At 53.2% G+C, this 13,546-nt stretch overlaps 1 protein-coding gene across 1 annotated transcript in view; it reads left to right on the forward strand.

Moving 5' to 3' along the window:
• Positions 1 to 13,221, forward strand: part of RFTN1 (raftlin, lipid raft linker 1) — a 199,230-nt gene extending 186,009 nt beyond the window's left edge. The window contains exons 8-10 of the mRNA XM_072726795.1: positions 2,432 to 2,535; positions 5,744 to 5,825; positions 11,846 to 13,221. Of these exons, the coding sequence (XP_072582896.1) occupies positions 2,432 to 2,535; positions 5,744 to 5,825; positions 11,846 to 12,241 (582 nt within the window). The 3' untranslated portion in view covers positions 12,242 to 13,221. The remainder of the gene's footprint in view (positions 1 to 2,431; positions 2,536 to 5,743; positions 5,826 to 11,845) is intronic.
• The last annotated feature ends 325 nt before the right edge of the window (positions 13,222 to 13,546 follow it).

Consider the following 13,546-nt stretch of genomic DNA (forward strand, 5'->3'; position numbering starts at 1 on the left):
TGTCACAGCGCTTGATAAAGTGGGAAGGTTATTCTTGATAGGCCCAAGTAATCATAACCTCGCAAAGCTTGAGAGTGTGGATTTAACACTTTTTCCCTCCCTTCTTGAAATGGGGACTGCAGGAGATGGGGGCAGGGTTGTCAGGACAAAGCAGCCACAGCAGGTGGCGGGGGCCTGGCCAGTGAAGAAGGCTGCAGCCAGCTGGTGTGGAAGGGGGTTCCCCCTTGTGGCCAGGGGGCTGGGCAGAAAGGGGTGTCGTGGGGTCACCTGCCATCTCTGGGCCTGAGTGGGGGCTTCAGGGAAAGGGTCAGCATGGGGGCCCCTCCTGGCCCTCCGGTCAAGTGATGAGACGTGGGCCTCTCTCTCCTTTCCTCCCTTCCCTTCCTGCTCCTTGCCTTCTTATTAAGGCCCCTTCCTTTCTCCCTGCTCCTTAGCCTGCCTGTCCTTCCCCTGCCCTCTCCCCTTCCTCACCCCACTTCCCTTTCAGAGCCCTCTTCTCAAGTGGAGAAGGATGACAGAAGGTTAGCTCTGAGGTAACAACTGATTATATTTGGCCTCTGAATTGTAGACTCTTCTGTGTCATCAGAGGAGACCTGATTGATGAGTGTCTGGGTGGTGCCGTCAGTGAAGTATCAGACTCTTGGTTTCGGGTCTGGTTGTGATCTCAGGGTCAGAAGATCAGGCCCCACTTTAGGCTCTGGGCTCCACAGGGAGTCTGCTTGAGACTCTCTTTCCTCTCCCCCTGCCCCTCCTCCCCGCCCCTCACTCACTCACTCACTCACTCTCTAAAATAAATAAATGAATCTTAAAAAGAGAGAGAGAGAGACCTAATTGACTTTTCAGGCAGTGCTTCTCCAACTTGCTGAATCGGGACTAGTGAGAAGGTTCTTTCAAACAGATTCCAGGGCACATCACCCCCAGGTTTCTGATCTCGGCAGGTCTCGGCGGGGTCCCAAGACTCTGTGTTTCTAACAAGTTCCCAGGTGATGCCAGTGCTGCTGGCTGGGGGACCACACTTGGAGAACCGTCGTCATAAGCCAAGATATATTTTTTACAGTTGAGGAAACAGGCTCCCAAAGGATCAGTTAGTTGCCAGGAGTTCAGGTGACTTGGTAGCCACACCAGGATGGGCACCCAGCAATGGGGGTTTTAGAAGCCATTTTAAAGAGGCAAGGCTCATCTCTCTGCCAGCCCCCTTACTCAAGAGCAGCCAGATGAGCTGGTTTTATTTCCAGAAGGCCTCCAGCAGGACAGCCACTCACTACCTATGGTCCCCTGTGAGCAGTGCCAGTCCCAAGTGAAGCTCACCTTCCTCGGTGCTCAAGGCCCGGTGTGGTCTTCTGTTGTACATGCTGGACCTCTTCCCCTGGAATGCCTCTTCCCCAGCTCCACCTGTCAAGTATCTACCCAGCCCTTGGGCCTCAGGAAGCCTACCTTGACACACAGCTGGCATCCTACCTCTTCTACTGACCTTCGAAGCTTCGTGGCCCTGCCCAGTAGGCCATTTCATATTTCCATTACTCGAATGTTTGTGCTGTTGCCTCTGCCGGACTGTGAATTCTAGCAGCAGGACTGTACCTTCATTCATCTTTTGTACCCCACAAAATACTGAAATACTGGCTGACTAGCCCTGGTTGGAAGGAATCTGGACCCTGGTCTGAGATGTTCTGTGGTTCTGAAGCCAAGCTCCGAGATGGGGAATCCATGGTAGACACCGGGCAGGGTGGAGGCCTCACTTCCAATGTCAGCAGGGAGCCTAGGGAAAGAAACCAGGCCTGGCGCAAAGTGAGAGCATGACATGGAACCCAGGGCAGTGGCCTCTCATTACAGTGCCCTCCCATGGCAGCAGGACTGAGTTTTTAAATTGAAAGGCAAGTCAGTGCTCCCCACTACCACACACACACTGATTTGAAGTACGGAGAGCGCTCATTACCCCGTTTACGTCAGGATGCGTAACACAGGTGAAGCTCCCTGTGTGTGTGACTGTGTGTGCATGGGTGACTGTGTGTCTGTGTCGCTGCTATGGCTGGATGCAAACGACTTGATCCTTTATGTGATGTAATCTAACTCCCCACAACACGCTCCAAAATCCTTAGCATGTGTTGTCATCAGCCCTGAATACAGCTCTGAAGCAAGGTGATTGTGCTTCTCCAGAGAGACTCACAGGAGGCTATTTGTCCAGACAAGAATAAAACCAAATTAACACATTAATCCTTTGGCTCTAATTCCTTGTCGCTGCATAGACTGAGTCAGGACCCAGAAAGAAACCCTGTGTTTGGAGTTTGGCTCCAAAGTCTGTAAGCATCCTTGGAACCGGACCTCCAGGCTGCAGGGTGCCCCGCTTCTTTACTGCTCTGTCAAGTTGGCAGATGGACCAGTGCCCCCTCAGTCACTCGGCCCCGCAGCCCTCACAGTGGCCTTTCTCCCCCAGGGTGTCGAGGTGCAGACGGACTACGTGCCCCTGCTGAACTCCCTGGCGGCCTATGGCTGGCAGCTCACCTGTGTGCTACCAACTCCTGTCATCAAGACTACCAGGTAACAACAGTCATCGTCAGTATTATTCAACACCTACTCTGTGCTGCACACTTCATGCGCATCATTTATCTAATCCTGTGATGAGCCCATGAGGCTGAAGTGGTTACGCAGATTCCAGCTGGGAAGTGACTGAGCTGGGATTTCAGATTGGTTTTCTTTTTTCCAGATTTTTTAAAATTTAAATTCAATTTGCCAACATACAGTATAACACCCATTGCTCATCCCATCAAGTGCCCCCATCAGTGCCCATCACCCAGTTACCCCAGCCCCCTGCTCGCCTCCCCTTCCACAATCCTTTGTTTGTTTCCCAGGGTTAGGAGTGTCTCATGGTTTGTCACCCTCTCTAATTTTTCCCACTCAGTTCCCCTCCTTTCCCTTATAGTCCCTTTCACTATTTCTTATATTCCACATATGAGTGAAACCATATGATGATTGTCCTTCTCCAATTGACTTCTTTCACTCAGCATCATACCCTCCAGTTCCATCCACAAACTAATCAAATGGTGGGTTTTCATCTTTGCTGAAGGCTGAGTAATATTCCATTGTATACATAGACCACATCTTCTTTATCCATTCATCTTTTGATGGACACCGAGGCTCCTTCCACAGTTGGGCTATTGTGGACATTGCTGCTATAAACATTGGGGTGCAGGTGTCCCATCATTTCACTACATCAGTATCTTTGGGGTAAATCCCCAGTAGTGCAATTGCTGGGTCATAAGGTAGCTCTATTTTTAACTCTTTGAGGAACCTCCACACAGTTCTCCAGAGTGGCTGCACCAGTTCACATTCCCACCAACAGTGCAAGAGGGTTCCCCTTTCTCCACATCCTCTCCAACATTTGTTGTTTCCTGTCTTGTTAATTTTCCTCATTCTCACTGGTGTGAGGTGGTATCTCATTGTGGTTTTGATTTGTATTTCCCGGATGGCAAGTGATGAGGAGCATTCATTCTTAACCATCACCTCTGCACTCCTTTTCCCACATGGGGAGTCTTGGCCCATGAATCATGACTGCCAGGCATGTCAAAGATGAGCCTGCTGGGTTGAGGGGACCCAGGGCTCTCAGGTACAAAAGAAATTGAGTCCCTACTCTGTGTCCTATGCTGGCCTGAGGAGGTACCTTGCATGTAAAGTTTCATTTAGTCCTCAAAAAAATCATGTAGGGTAAAATCTTTTTACGAAACCTATTTTACAGCTGAGGAAGGTATGGCCAGGGAGGTTGAAGGACTTACCCAAGATCATGATCCTGGTCAGTAGTCCCACAAAGAGGATGTGAAGACCTGTGGTCTTGGCCCTTGCTTGTGGCACTCCCTACAGTTTCACATTTAGGAGAATTTGTCCACCTTAGGTTGGCCCACCCTCTATTGAGCTCATGGGCGTTTCCCAGGCACATCAACCCTGAAAGGCCTTCCATCTGTATTTCAGGTTTATCTCAACTAATCCTCCCAACTATCCTGTGGGGTTATAAGCATAGATATGATTCCCATTTTACAAGTGAGGAAACTGAGGCTCAGAGAGGCTCTATCATGTACCTGAGGCCACACAGCCAGTAAGTGGCAGAACTGAGACTAGACCCTCAGTCTCCAGAGTCAGGTGCTCCTCTACACCAGGCAGCCTTGTCACTGACCTGTAGAGATACCTCCTCCCATGGCCTTCAATATTCTACCTTCCCTGAGTCCTACTGCATGCTCACCATTGCAGGGTGATGGCCAGCATGAGGCAAGGCTGGTGATTTGGGGGGGACAGCTGGGCAGTGCAGCTGCAGAACAGTCGCGGACTGAGGGTGGAGAATGATGGTGACGATCTCTGCCTTCCTGGGTCCCTCCATGAGGCTGTCTGGGCTTTCCACATGTCTTCCTCCTGACACTGGGCCACAGCGGGTCTGCACACAACCAGGCATTGGTCTGCAGCCACCTTTGGGCCTCAGGCCATGGGGAGCATCCAGGCTGCATCACAGCCAAGATTTCTGTGGGTATGGGATGGTGCAGAAGGGTGGAAAGAATGCTGAATTTGTGATCTGCAGTCTTGACCCTATGTCCAGACCCTTCCACTTGCTAACTGTCCATTCTGGTCAAGTTCTGTAGCTTCTCTAAATCTGTTTCCTTGTTCATAAGTTGGAAGAATTCCTGTCCCCCTACCTACTCCAAAGGACAAGAGTCGTGATGAGAATGGATTTGAATGTGAAGCCCCAGCTCATTTTGAGCTCTCTACACCCAGAGGGTACAGACAGGTGTCTCTGTCTCCCTCTCAGATTCAATAACTGCTCTATAATCCCCCCTAATCCTCCGCTTGCCTGTGCCATACACGCCTCCTCATGGTGGAGTGGAGAGAGCCTGGAACCAGGCAGGTTTGAGCTTGAATCCTCACCGTGTGATCTCAAGCCCGATCCTTAACTGAGCTTTTGTCTCCTGTCTTTACAGACGGGCGGCAGTCCCACTCCTTGGAGCTCTGTGGTGAGGCTTAAATGAGCCATGATGTGTGAAATCACCCAGCCCAGCCCCAGCACAAAATATGTTCATTTTCTCCCTCCTTTCCCTCTGATACTCCATGCAGTGGCGCTTGCCTCAGCAGAGAAGACCGTGATCTCCTTCACAAATATTTCTGCCACCTTTAAAGGCGGCTCTGTGGGGGCCAAGAGGAAAGCGCACCCATAAAATGTGTAGTGCCATAAAAATGTGTAGTGATGCCGAGCACCCCTCACCTGTGCCTACAGGAGCCAGGCCGCCTCGGGGCCCAGGAGGGTGAATCGGGCCCGGGGCCGCACACTGTGCTCAGCCAGCCTTCCCTGGAGGCCGGTGGGCAGAGCTCACCACCCATCCTGGGCCACTCTGACCTCTCCTCGGCTCATATCCAAAGACAGATTGGGAAGAGGCCTTCCACCTCTTGAGAGTCACTAAAGAAGCCAGTTTGTCATCATTTGGCCAAGATGCCAGCTGTTATTTCACACTGAGGGAAGGGGAGCTTCCAGCTACGAAGCTGACTTGGCAGAGAGGCCCACGACGCTTTTGTTGGGCACCTGGCAGAGACCCCTGGAATCCAGTGGAGGGGGATGGCTTGGTGTGTGTGTGTGGGGCAGCTTCTCGATTTCCGACCCCTCACTGTGGGGCGGCAGCTTTCCTTTCTGTGGGCGCTCAGCCCTAATGACCTTAGGGACGGGCGCATCGGTGAGGTTGGGGCCCCCCCAGTCTAAGCTCTGTGTGTGTTACAGGGAGGGGAATGTGTCCACCAAGCAGATCGTCTTTCTTCAGAGACCGTGTCTACCTCAGAAAATGAAGAAGAAGGAATCAAAGGTGAGTGACCTTGATTTTCCTGGGCAGGACTCCGCCTGCAGCTGGATTTTCTATGGCCGCAGAGTGGGCAGCCAGCTCTGACTTCCGCGGCTCTCAGAGGAACACCTGAGCCCCTCAGCAAGCAGAATCACACCCGAGGCTGCCGAAACCAGCCAGATGGGGGCGCTGGGGGGGCGCTGGGGGATCTTCTCGTTTGCCAGTCTCCCGCAGTCAGGCCAGACTGTGGAGTAGAGCAGTTCTGGCGGATGCTCATATAGGCCAGATACTCCCACTAACCTGAAAATAGGGGCATGAGGTCAGCTGCCGTCTGACCAGGGGGTGCGCTGGCTTGGGTTTGTGCCCAGCTTCTCTGTATCTTAATCTCATGACAAGCTCCAGCTGCAGCCCATTGGATCCCTCGGGACATCAGAAGTTTGGTGATGTTAGCAGGGAGACGCTGCCAGGGCTCCTCGTTGGCATGCCCCGATCCGAGGGCCTCTCGGTGGCAGTGGCTGGTATGGACCGAGGCCAGCCCGCAGTCCGTGGCGGTGAGTCCTTAGGCCTGGCTGCCAGAGGCTGCCGGGGGCCTTCCTCCCCACACTGGAAGGCACGTGACCAGGCCTGGAGAACACAGTCGTGTTGGGAGACAGTGGCTGGGAATTTCTCAGAAATTGTCCCGCATTTCCAGAAGTCAAACCCAAGTCCTTCTCTTATGTCAGACGAATCTGATGCTTTGCACTCCCACGCTCTGCAGCCGGTGAGCGGTTCACCATTGGCTTGGGAAAGGGTGAGGGAGTCAGGGGAACTTGCCAAAGCCCAAGTCAGGTGCCACCTGAAGCCAGCTTGAGCCCCCTTTGATGGCCACGGCAGCACTCGCTGGCAGAGCCTGATGGACCTGCTCCACATCTCACGCTTGGCACCATCCCATGCGCCCCTCCTGGCTCCTCGTGTTCTTTGGACACAGCCTGGACAGGAGCAACCAAGCAAGTGAACAGATTGTAGCAGCCCCTCACCAGCCGGCAAACCCAGGGGCTGGGGGGAGGCTCCTGGGAGGAGCGCCAAGGAGATGGCGACCTGAAGCCAGATGGTGTAGGATGCAGAGGAAAGTCTCTGTCTCAGCTCCAAGATGCTAATGTGACAGGTGACAGCAGCAGAGGGCCAGAAGGCCACGGCTGAAGCCACCATTAACCACCAGGAGCAGTCAGCCTCCGGCTGGAAGATGGATCTCCCCCGGCCCACTGTAAGCTGCGGCTTTGCCCAAAGCTCCCAGGGACCACGTGCATTCATGGTGACATCCAGCAACAGCGCAGGCAGGTCTGCCATCGACGCCAGAACGCGCCGGCTCTGCCCTTGAGGGGAGGGAGGCAGTGCTGTCTTCTCCTGCCAGGCTCTTCCTGGTTGGGTTGTGGGCCGTTCCGAAAGGAGAGACACAGGGTTTGTGGCTCACGGAAGGCGATGAGCCGGAGATTTTTAGATTCCGAGCTTTAAAGCTGCTATAAGAGGGTGGACCGACCTCCTTGGGGAAAATCCAGAGGATGGAGTCATTCATTTTCTGATCAGTAGACCCTTCCAGCCCCGATCAGCTGTACTAAAATTTTAGGGTGGCTGCTTCCTGTTGTGAAGTACTTACTTATCTCTTGCTCATTCAAAGGATTGGCTCGTGTGGAGCACATGTTTTGTGTGTGACCTGGAGAGGTCACCTCACTGGTGGAGTCCCAGAGAGGGGACTTGACAGCCAGATGGCTTGTCTCCTTCTCATGGTCCTGGCCAGTGCTCTGCCACTGACTCAGGTTGGCATTCTGCTCGCACGAGGTGTGGGTACCCTCATGGCCATGGCAGTGACTCCATCAAGTCCTCACTGTGCCTGAGCCCCCACGGCACTGATACTGTTGGCCGGCCTCTGCCTCTTGAAGCACCTTTTTCTCTTGGCTCTGACCCCACACTGCTGCCCTGGTTTTCCATCAGGTTGTTCAGACCCAGCCCCATTTGTCTCTCACTCTCTGGTCTCTTCCTTAGAAAATCTCATTCCTCCCCAGAAGGAGAAATCTGACCACCTGAGTTGATGACTCCTATACCTGCATTTTCAGTACTTGCTTCTGCCCTAAGACCCCAGCAGCATGTGCCCCGTCACTACTCAGCATCTCTGAGCAACTTGTGACCTGGCCACCCCCACTCCCTCCACCCCCACCTAGAACAAGGGCATCACCACCACCCAGAGGCAGTGACTCATCCAGGGCTCATCCTTGACTCCCTGTCTCCTCACTGCCATGGTCACTGTATCCTCAAGACATGTCTATTTTAGGTCCTAGAAACTTTAAATCCCTCCACTTCTTGCCACCACCATGCACTTCAACAACTCTAATCCGCTAGTAGCAGGTCTCCCCTTCAAATACGTTCTCCACGAGGAGCCAGAGGAATCTTTGAAAACAGCACATTGAATCCTATCGCCCTACTGCTTAAAATGGTTCTAAAGCTTTGTGTGATTCTTAATACAAAGATGGAAGTCTGCAGTGGGATCCACAGGGCCGTGTGTGGTCTGGCCCTTCTTAGTTCTTCTGCCATTGTCCTCGTTTTCTGCATTCCAGCTCCTGTGGCCTTCATGACCTTCTGTGTCCCTCGTCGCCACAGGGCCTTTGCCCTGGCTATTCCCTCTGCCTCAGACACTCTCTTCCTTTGTATGTATGAGTATGAAACTTGTGAGCGCAGGAAATTTGTATTACATCTGCATTGAAATCTCAGAAAAGGGACCTCAAGGCTGGCACACCAAGGACACAGCATATTGAGGCCTCTTTTAATCAGCAAAGTAGAGAAAATTCTCCAATCAAGACTTTTCAGCATTTGAAAGAAACCTCTTTGTGTGCACGTGAGTGTGACTTTCAGAGCAAATAATTAAACTCCTACCAAGGTAATAGGTGATTTCCACTACACCAAAGTCTTCCTTCCGGCTACACTCCTTGAAGTGGAGGCAGATAACAGACAGCTTTTAAAACGTGGGATTGAAATCCATTAGCCCTTGCCGACATGGAACTGTGGACATGCACTGCTGTCAGGTGAAGGATTTTTTTTTTCTTTTCCACGGTTCTTTCTGACAGGGACGGCTAGTTGGAATCTTCTGGTGTGGGCTGCAGCGACACACCCACGTGCCATACACACGGCTTGGGCCCCGGCACGTGCTGCGGCCTGCTTGTTTGTTCACAGGCTGTCCTGGTACCTCCCGAGGTTAGGAATCCATCCTAACCAGGATGGCTGGGCAGCTGTTACAGACCTCCCCTCAGGGCCTCAACCCAAAAACCTGACACTGCCAACAGGGGTGGCTGTGTCCCGCCCTGCTTCTCCTCATCTTGCTTTCTGAGACGTTGCCCTTTTGAGCTTTGGGATCTGGAACAGTTGCTATTTGTTAAAACCCCTGACTGTCTTCTGCTTGAAGGAGGGGAAGCCCAGGTGGTGAAGGGGGCCCGATGTGAAGATGAGAGGGAGACCAGGAGGCCCCTCCATGGGAGGCAGAGCTGAGGGCTGTGGGAGGGCAGAGGGTGTGTTTCTCTTAGCTCAGTGCTTCTCAGACTGTGGCCCGTGGACTAGCAGTATGGACCTTACCTGGGAGTTTGTTAAAGATGCAAAGTCTCCCCGGCCTCCCCAGGTTGCACTGATCAGAAGCTCTGGGACGGGGTGAGTGATCTGTTTTTGGAGCCCTCCGCATGATTGTGGGGTCCGCTCAAGTCTGAGGGCCAGTGTCTTATTATTAAATAGCGTGGGGCCCTTTCTTGGCTCACCTGTGGACAGCCATTATTGGTTTTTTCAAAAATAGGCCTGTCAGGGAGGCTTCAGTATAGATCTTTTTTTAAATAAGCCGAACCAAAGTATCTTATCTTTAATGGCAGTTAAATCTGGATTTCCATTAGCTGACGACTTGGCCTAATGAGTCAAGCGCCTGACCCAGCAGGTGCATCGGAACATCATACAGTTTGAAAGGTGAGGCGCCTACGTGTTGGGCTGAGCCCTTCCACAGGTGCCTGGCCTCTCCCTTTGTTTCCTGTCTTCCCTTGCTCCACCCCCCCTTCCTACCCACAGCAAGAGCCTAAAGCCTTTCATCTACCAAGAATGAGAGGCTGGAAGGGTTGTGTGGAGCCAGCATGTTCAGCATGTCTGAATTCCAGCATGTTCTTTTCTAGCTATGTGACTGGGCAAGTTACTCAACCTTGCTGAACTTCTATGGGCTCACCTATAAAATCATCCTAACAGTGACTAGTGAGAGCACAGCTTTGGGGATTCAGGGAAACGGGAGGCCTTGCCACAGTGTGGGAGTTGTGGTAGGCACCGTGGTGTGCGCCCGTTCCTCCCTAGGCACAGTGGTGTGTGCTTGTTCCACCCTGTAGGCCATTTGCCTTCACATTTTGGAACATTTCGCTTCCAGGTGATACCCTGAGTTTTGTCCCCTGCTCCTTCACTGTTTCAGGGGGGCATGCCCCTGCCAGAGAGAGAAGGAGGCAAAGGAGAGAGTTGAGTCAGGACCTCCTCAATGCTTAGCTGCAGGCCCCATGACAGCTGTGCTGGGATGGGGGCCCCCCCAGGCAGCAGGGGGAGTGGGTGACCGTCACCATGGCCTGTCTGAGGACACAGAAGACAGTGTAGTCCTAGAAGTCACCCTGCTTGACAGATTTCCCCGGGGTGACTAGGGAGGACAGAAAGCGTTGGCTGGGATCGTTCCCACCAGCTTGGTGCGGACAGCCCCAAATCCTGTGCCCAGCAGCCCAGCTGGTTCCCGGGGAAAGTGGCTGGGGTCTTCTTCTGGTGGGTTACAGCAAACCAACAAAATGTGATCTTCTACAGGAAACTGGATGTGGCTGGGCTTCCAGGGGACGCATGGAAGTTCTGCTTAGTTGGCAAGAGCAGTCCCTGGGAGAAGAGCCGGGCGTGCGTGAGACAGTGCGAGCAGGGGGTAGATGGGCAGGGGTAGAAGGGCCCAGAGGAGCTGCACAGCCGGGGCCGACGCCTCTCTGAGAGACGAGGAATTTGAGACTTGGAGAGATCAATTACTTGCCCAAGGACAGACAGCTGCCTTCCCTCTGGGTGGTCTGAGCTTCCTGCCCCGGTGCCCGCTGCCCGCTGGTGCGGAGACTGCCAGGCACGCCCCTCGAGGCCCGTGGCTGCCTCTGACCTCCGCACACTGCTGCCGCCCCAGCGGCAACCTCTGGTGGGTGGGCACCTCGCAACCTTGGGGACTCCTCAACGCCCGTCACCCCTCATAGCGTCAGCATGATCCGTTCTTGCCCAGCTCCGTTACCATGCGACCTTGTCCACTCTGAGCCTCTGCTGACTTCCCTGCCACATGGGGGAAATGCTTAGTTGCGGGGCAGCTCCCCAGGAAGCAGCCTCTGAAAATTTGGGTGGAGGGAATTTTTAGGGAGGAGTGCCCTGTGAGGAAAGGAGAGCACAGGAGTGGGCAGGGGGAGAAGCTGGGCTGTGATGCAGTCACAGCAGTGGCTTTATTAGCCAAAGCCCCGGGGAGTCCTGGAGCTGGGATGGCCTTTTAAGTTGGCCTGAGCTGGGACAAGAGGGTGGATCATGCGGCACAGCACTGGCCTCTGGTTCTGTGCCCTTTGAACTCCGGGGACCTGGTTAAGAGAATGCAGGCCCAGTGCTTGGTAACCCACAGCTTAGAATGGAAGCAAGTAGCCAGCGCCGTGGCTCTTAAGAGGGACAGGCCCCATGTTTCTTCTCTTCTCCCATCCTGCCTCTCCAAATGATGGGATTTCAGGACCTCCTTTCCCAAAGCCAGTTGAAAGACAAGCCCCCCGTCCCCAGAGACCCCTGAAATCCAGATCTAAAATACACCACATGGAAGACCTTGGGCAGACTCTTGCAGTGGGTGTGATGTATTTAGGCCATGACTCAAGTTTGGTGCCGGTAATGCTGTGCTCCAGGAATACTGGGGATTGTGTGTCTGGCTCTGAGAAGTGACATGGGTGCAAATGCGAGCGATCGGTGAAGCTCTAGGTTCCTGGAGACTGCATTCATTTATCCCCACCCTCTCTGATCTCTAGTTCCAGTGGCGATTCTCCCGAGAAGACATGCACAGCAGGCAGATGAGGAAATCCAAAGGTAAACTCAGCGCCAGAGACAAGCGACAAGCAGAAGAAAACGAGAAGAATTTAGAAGACCAGTTTTCCAAAGCTGGAGACGTGGGAAACTGTGTGCCAGGCCCACATCAGGAGGACGAGGCCTCCGAGGAGTTGAAGGTCCCCATCCAGGATGTCATCGAAGGAAAGCAGTGTCCCGAGCAGCTGTGTGTGGAGGGTGGGGCTGTGCAGAATGGTCCAGCTGGACCCTGCAGGGCCCCCGCGGGGGGCTGCGCTGGGCACCCCCATCCCAGGGAGGAGGCCGGGGAGGGAGGTGCCGAGGAGGGGGCTGCGGAGCCCGCCACCATGGAAGACAACTGAGTCCAGTGTTGGTGTCGAAAGCCTGATGAGCTGGCCGACCCGAGGCTCCATGCTGGTGTCCGGGTGGGGGGCCGGTTCGCCCCAGTGTCACGTGTTACCCTTTGGCTTGGCTTGACCTCTTCTCGTGAGCTCACCCGGGTCCTCCCGAGGGCCGGGTCCCTGACAGTGTTGGTCTCTGCACATCCATTAGAAATGTGTTGTACTGCCCCAGTGTTAGAATGCAAGAGGTCAAGTTATTTCTCCGTCCGTTGCCCAGTCCCATGGGAGGGACTAGAACATCCAGTGCCTGTGTCCACCCCCACGGTCTCCAGGGAGCATTCGAGTCAAGTCCATCCTTGGGCATCCCTGGCCCCAAACCAAGGCTGTTTGTTGTTCATCCCCACCCCATGCCCACCCACTGAGGCCCTGTCCATCCCCTGCTGCTCTCTGCAGCTACTTGGTGACATTACAGCCCCTGGAGGCCATCAGGTGCCCTTCTCCATCTCAACCCCGCAGACCCTGCTGCTTTGGCAAAGAAAATGAGAAAATGACAGCGGGGAGGGGAGGTGCCCCACCTCCCGGCTTTTTCAAAGTATTCCCATAGATACTGGTAATCTGGAAGTGAAGAGGTAATGCTGTGTGTGCACCTGCTCTTGCAGAATGTCCAAGAAAGTATTCTGTATTAGTATTAATGCCAAAAAATTTTTTAAGGGTTTTGTACTCAGCACATCGTATGAACACCCGTTCCTTCTGTCATTTCAGGGCAACCCGACCAGTCAGGAGCCCTTGTTACGTGCTATTTTCATCAGTGTATCATTGGCCAAGTTGTTTCCATGTATGCTATCACGTGTTTATATTGTCCAGAAAGTATTGTTAAGGCTTTAAGTAGATGCAACTGGCAAACCATGGAGAGAGAATGCCGACTGTCTTGACCCAAACAACAGCCTGTCTCTTCTCTTTCTTGTTTAGTTACTTAAAGCAATAAATCATCTATGAGTTTAGTGTATTGTGAGTATTGAGTATTGTGTCACAGTGAAAAAATCCTAGACTGATGTCCAGAGGATTCAGTCCCCACTCACTCTGTTTCTGACTCCTGTTGGAGAGGAAAATGAAGTTCCTGTGGAAAATAGCAGAGCCAGTGAAGCCCACTGTACTTTCCTGTCATTTGCAGAAAGAAGATGGAAAGTGGGATTTAGGTGTCACCAGGTAAGGCAGGGCACAGCCACCTCCTAGTGCCTGGGGTGGTCAAGACACACACCTTTTAGAAGCAAACAAAAAGCCCTCCATCGGTTTCTTTCCATGTTTCCACTTTTTTTTTTTAATATT

This window comes from Vulpes vulpes, chromosome 11 (genome assembly GCF_048418805.1).
Source record: "Vulpes vulpes isolate BD-2025 chromosome 11, VulVul3, whole genome shotgun sequence".
NCBI classification, from domain to species: Eukaryota; Metazoa; Chordata; class Mammalia; order Carnivora; family Canidae; genus Vulpes; species Vulpes vulpes.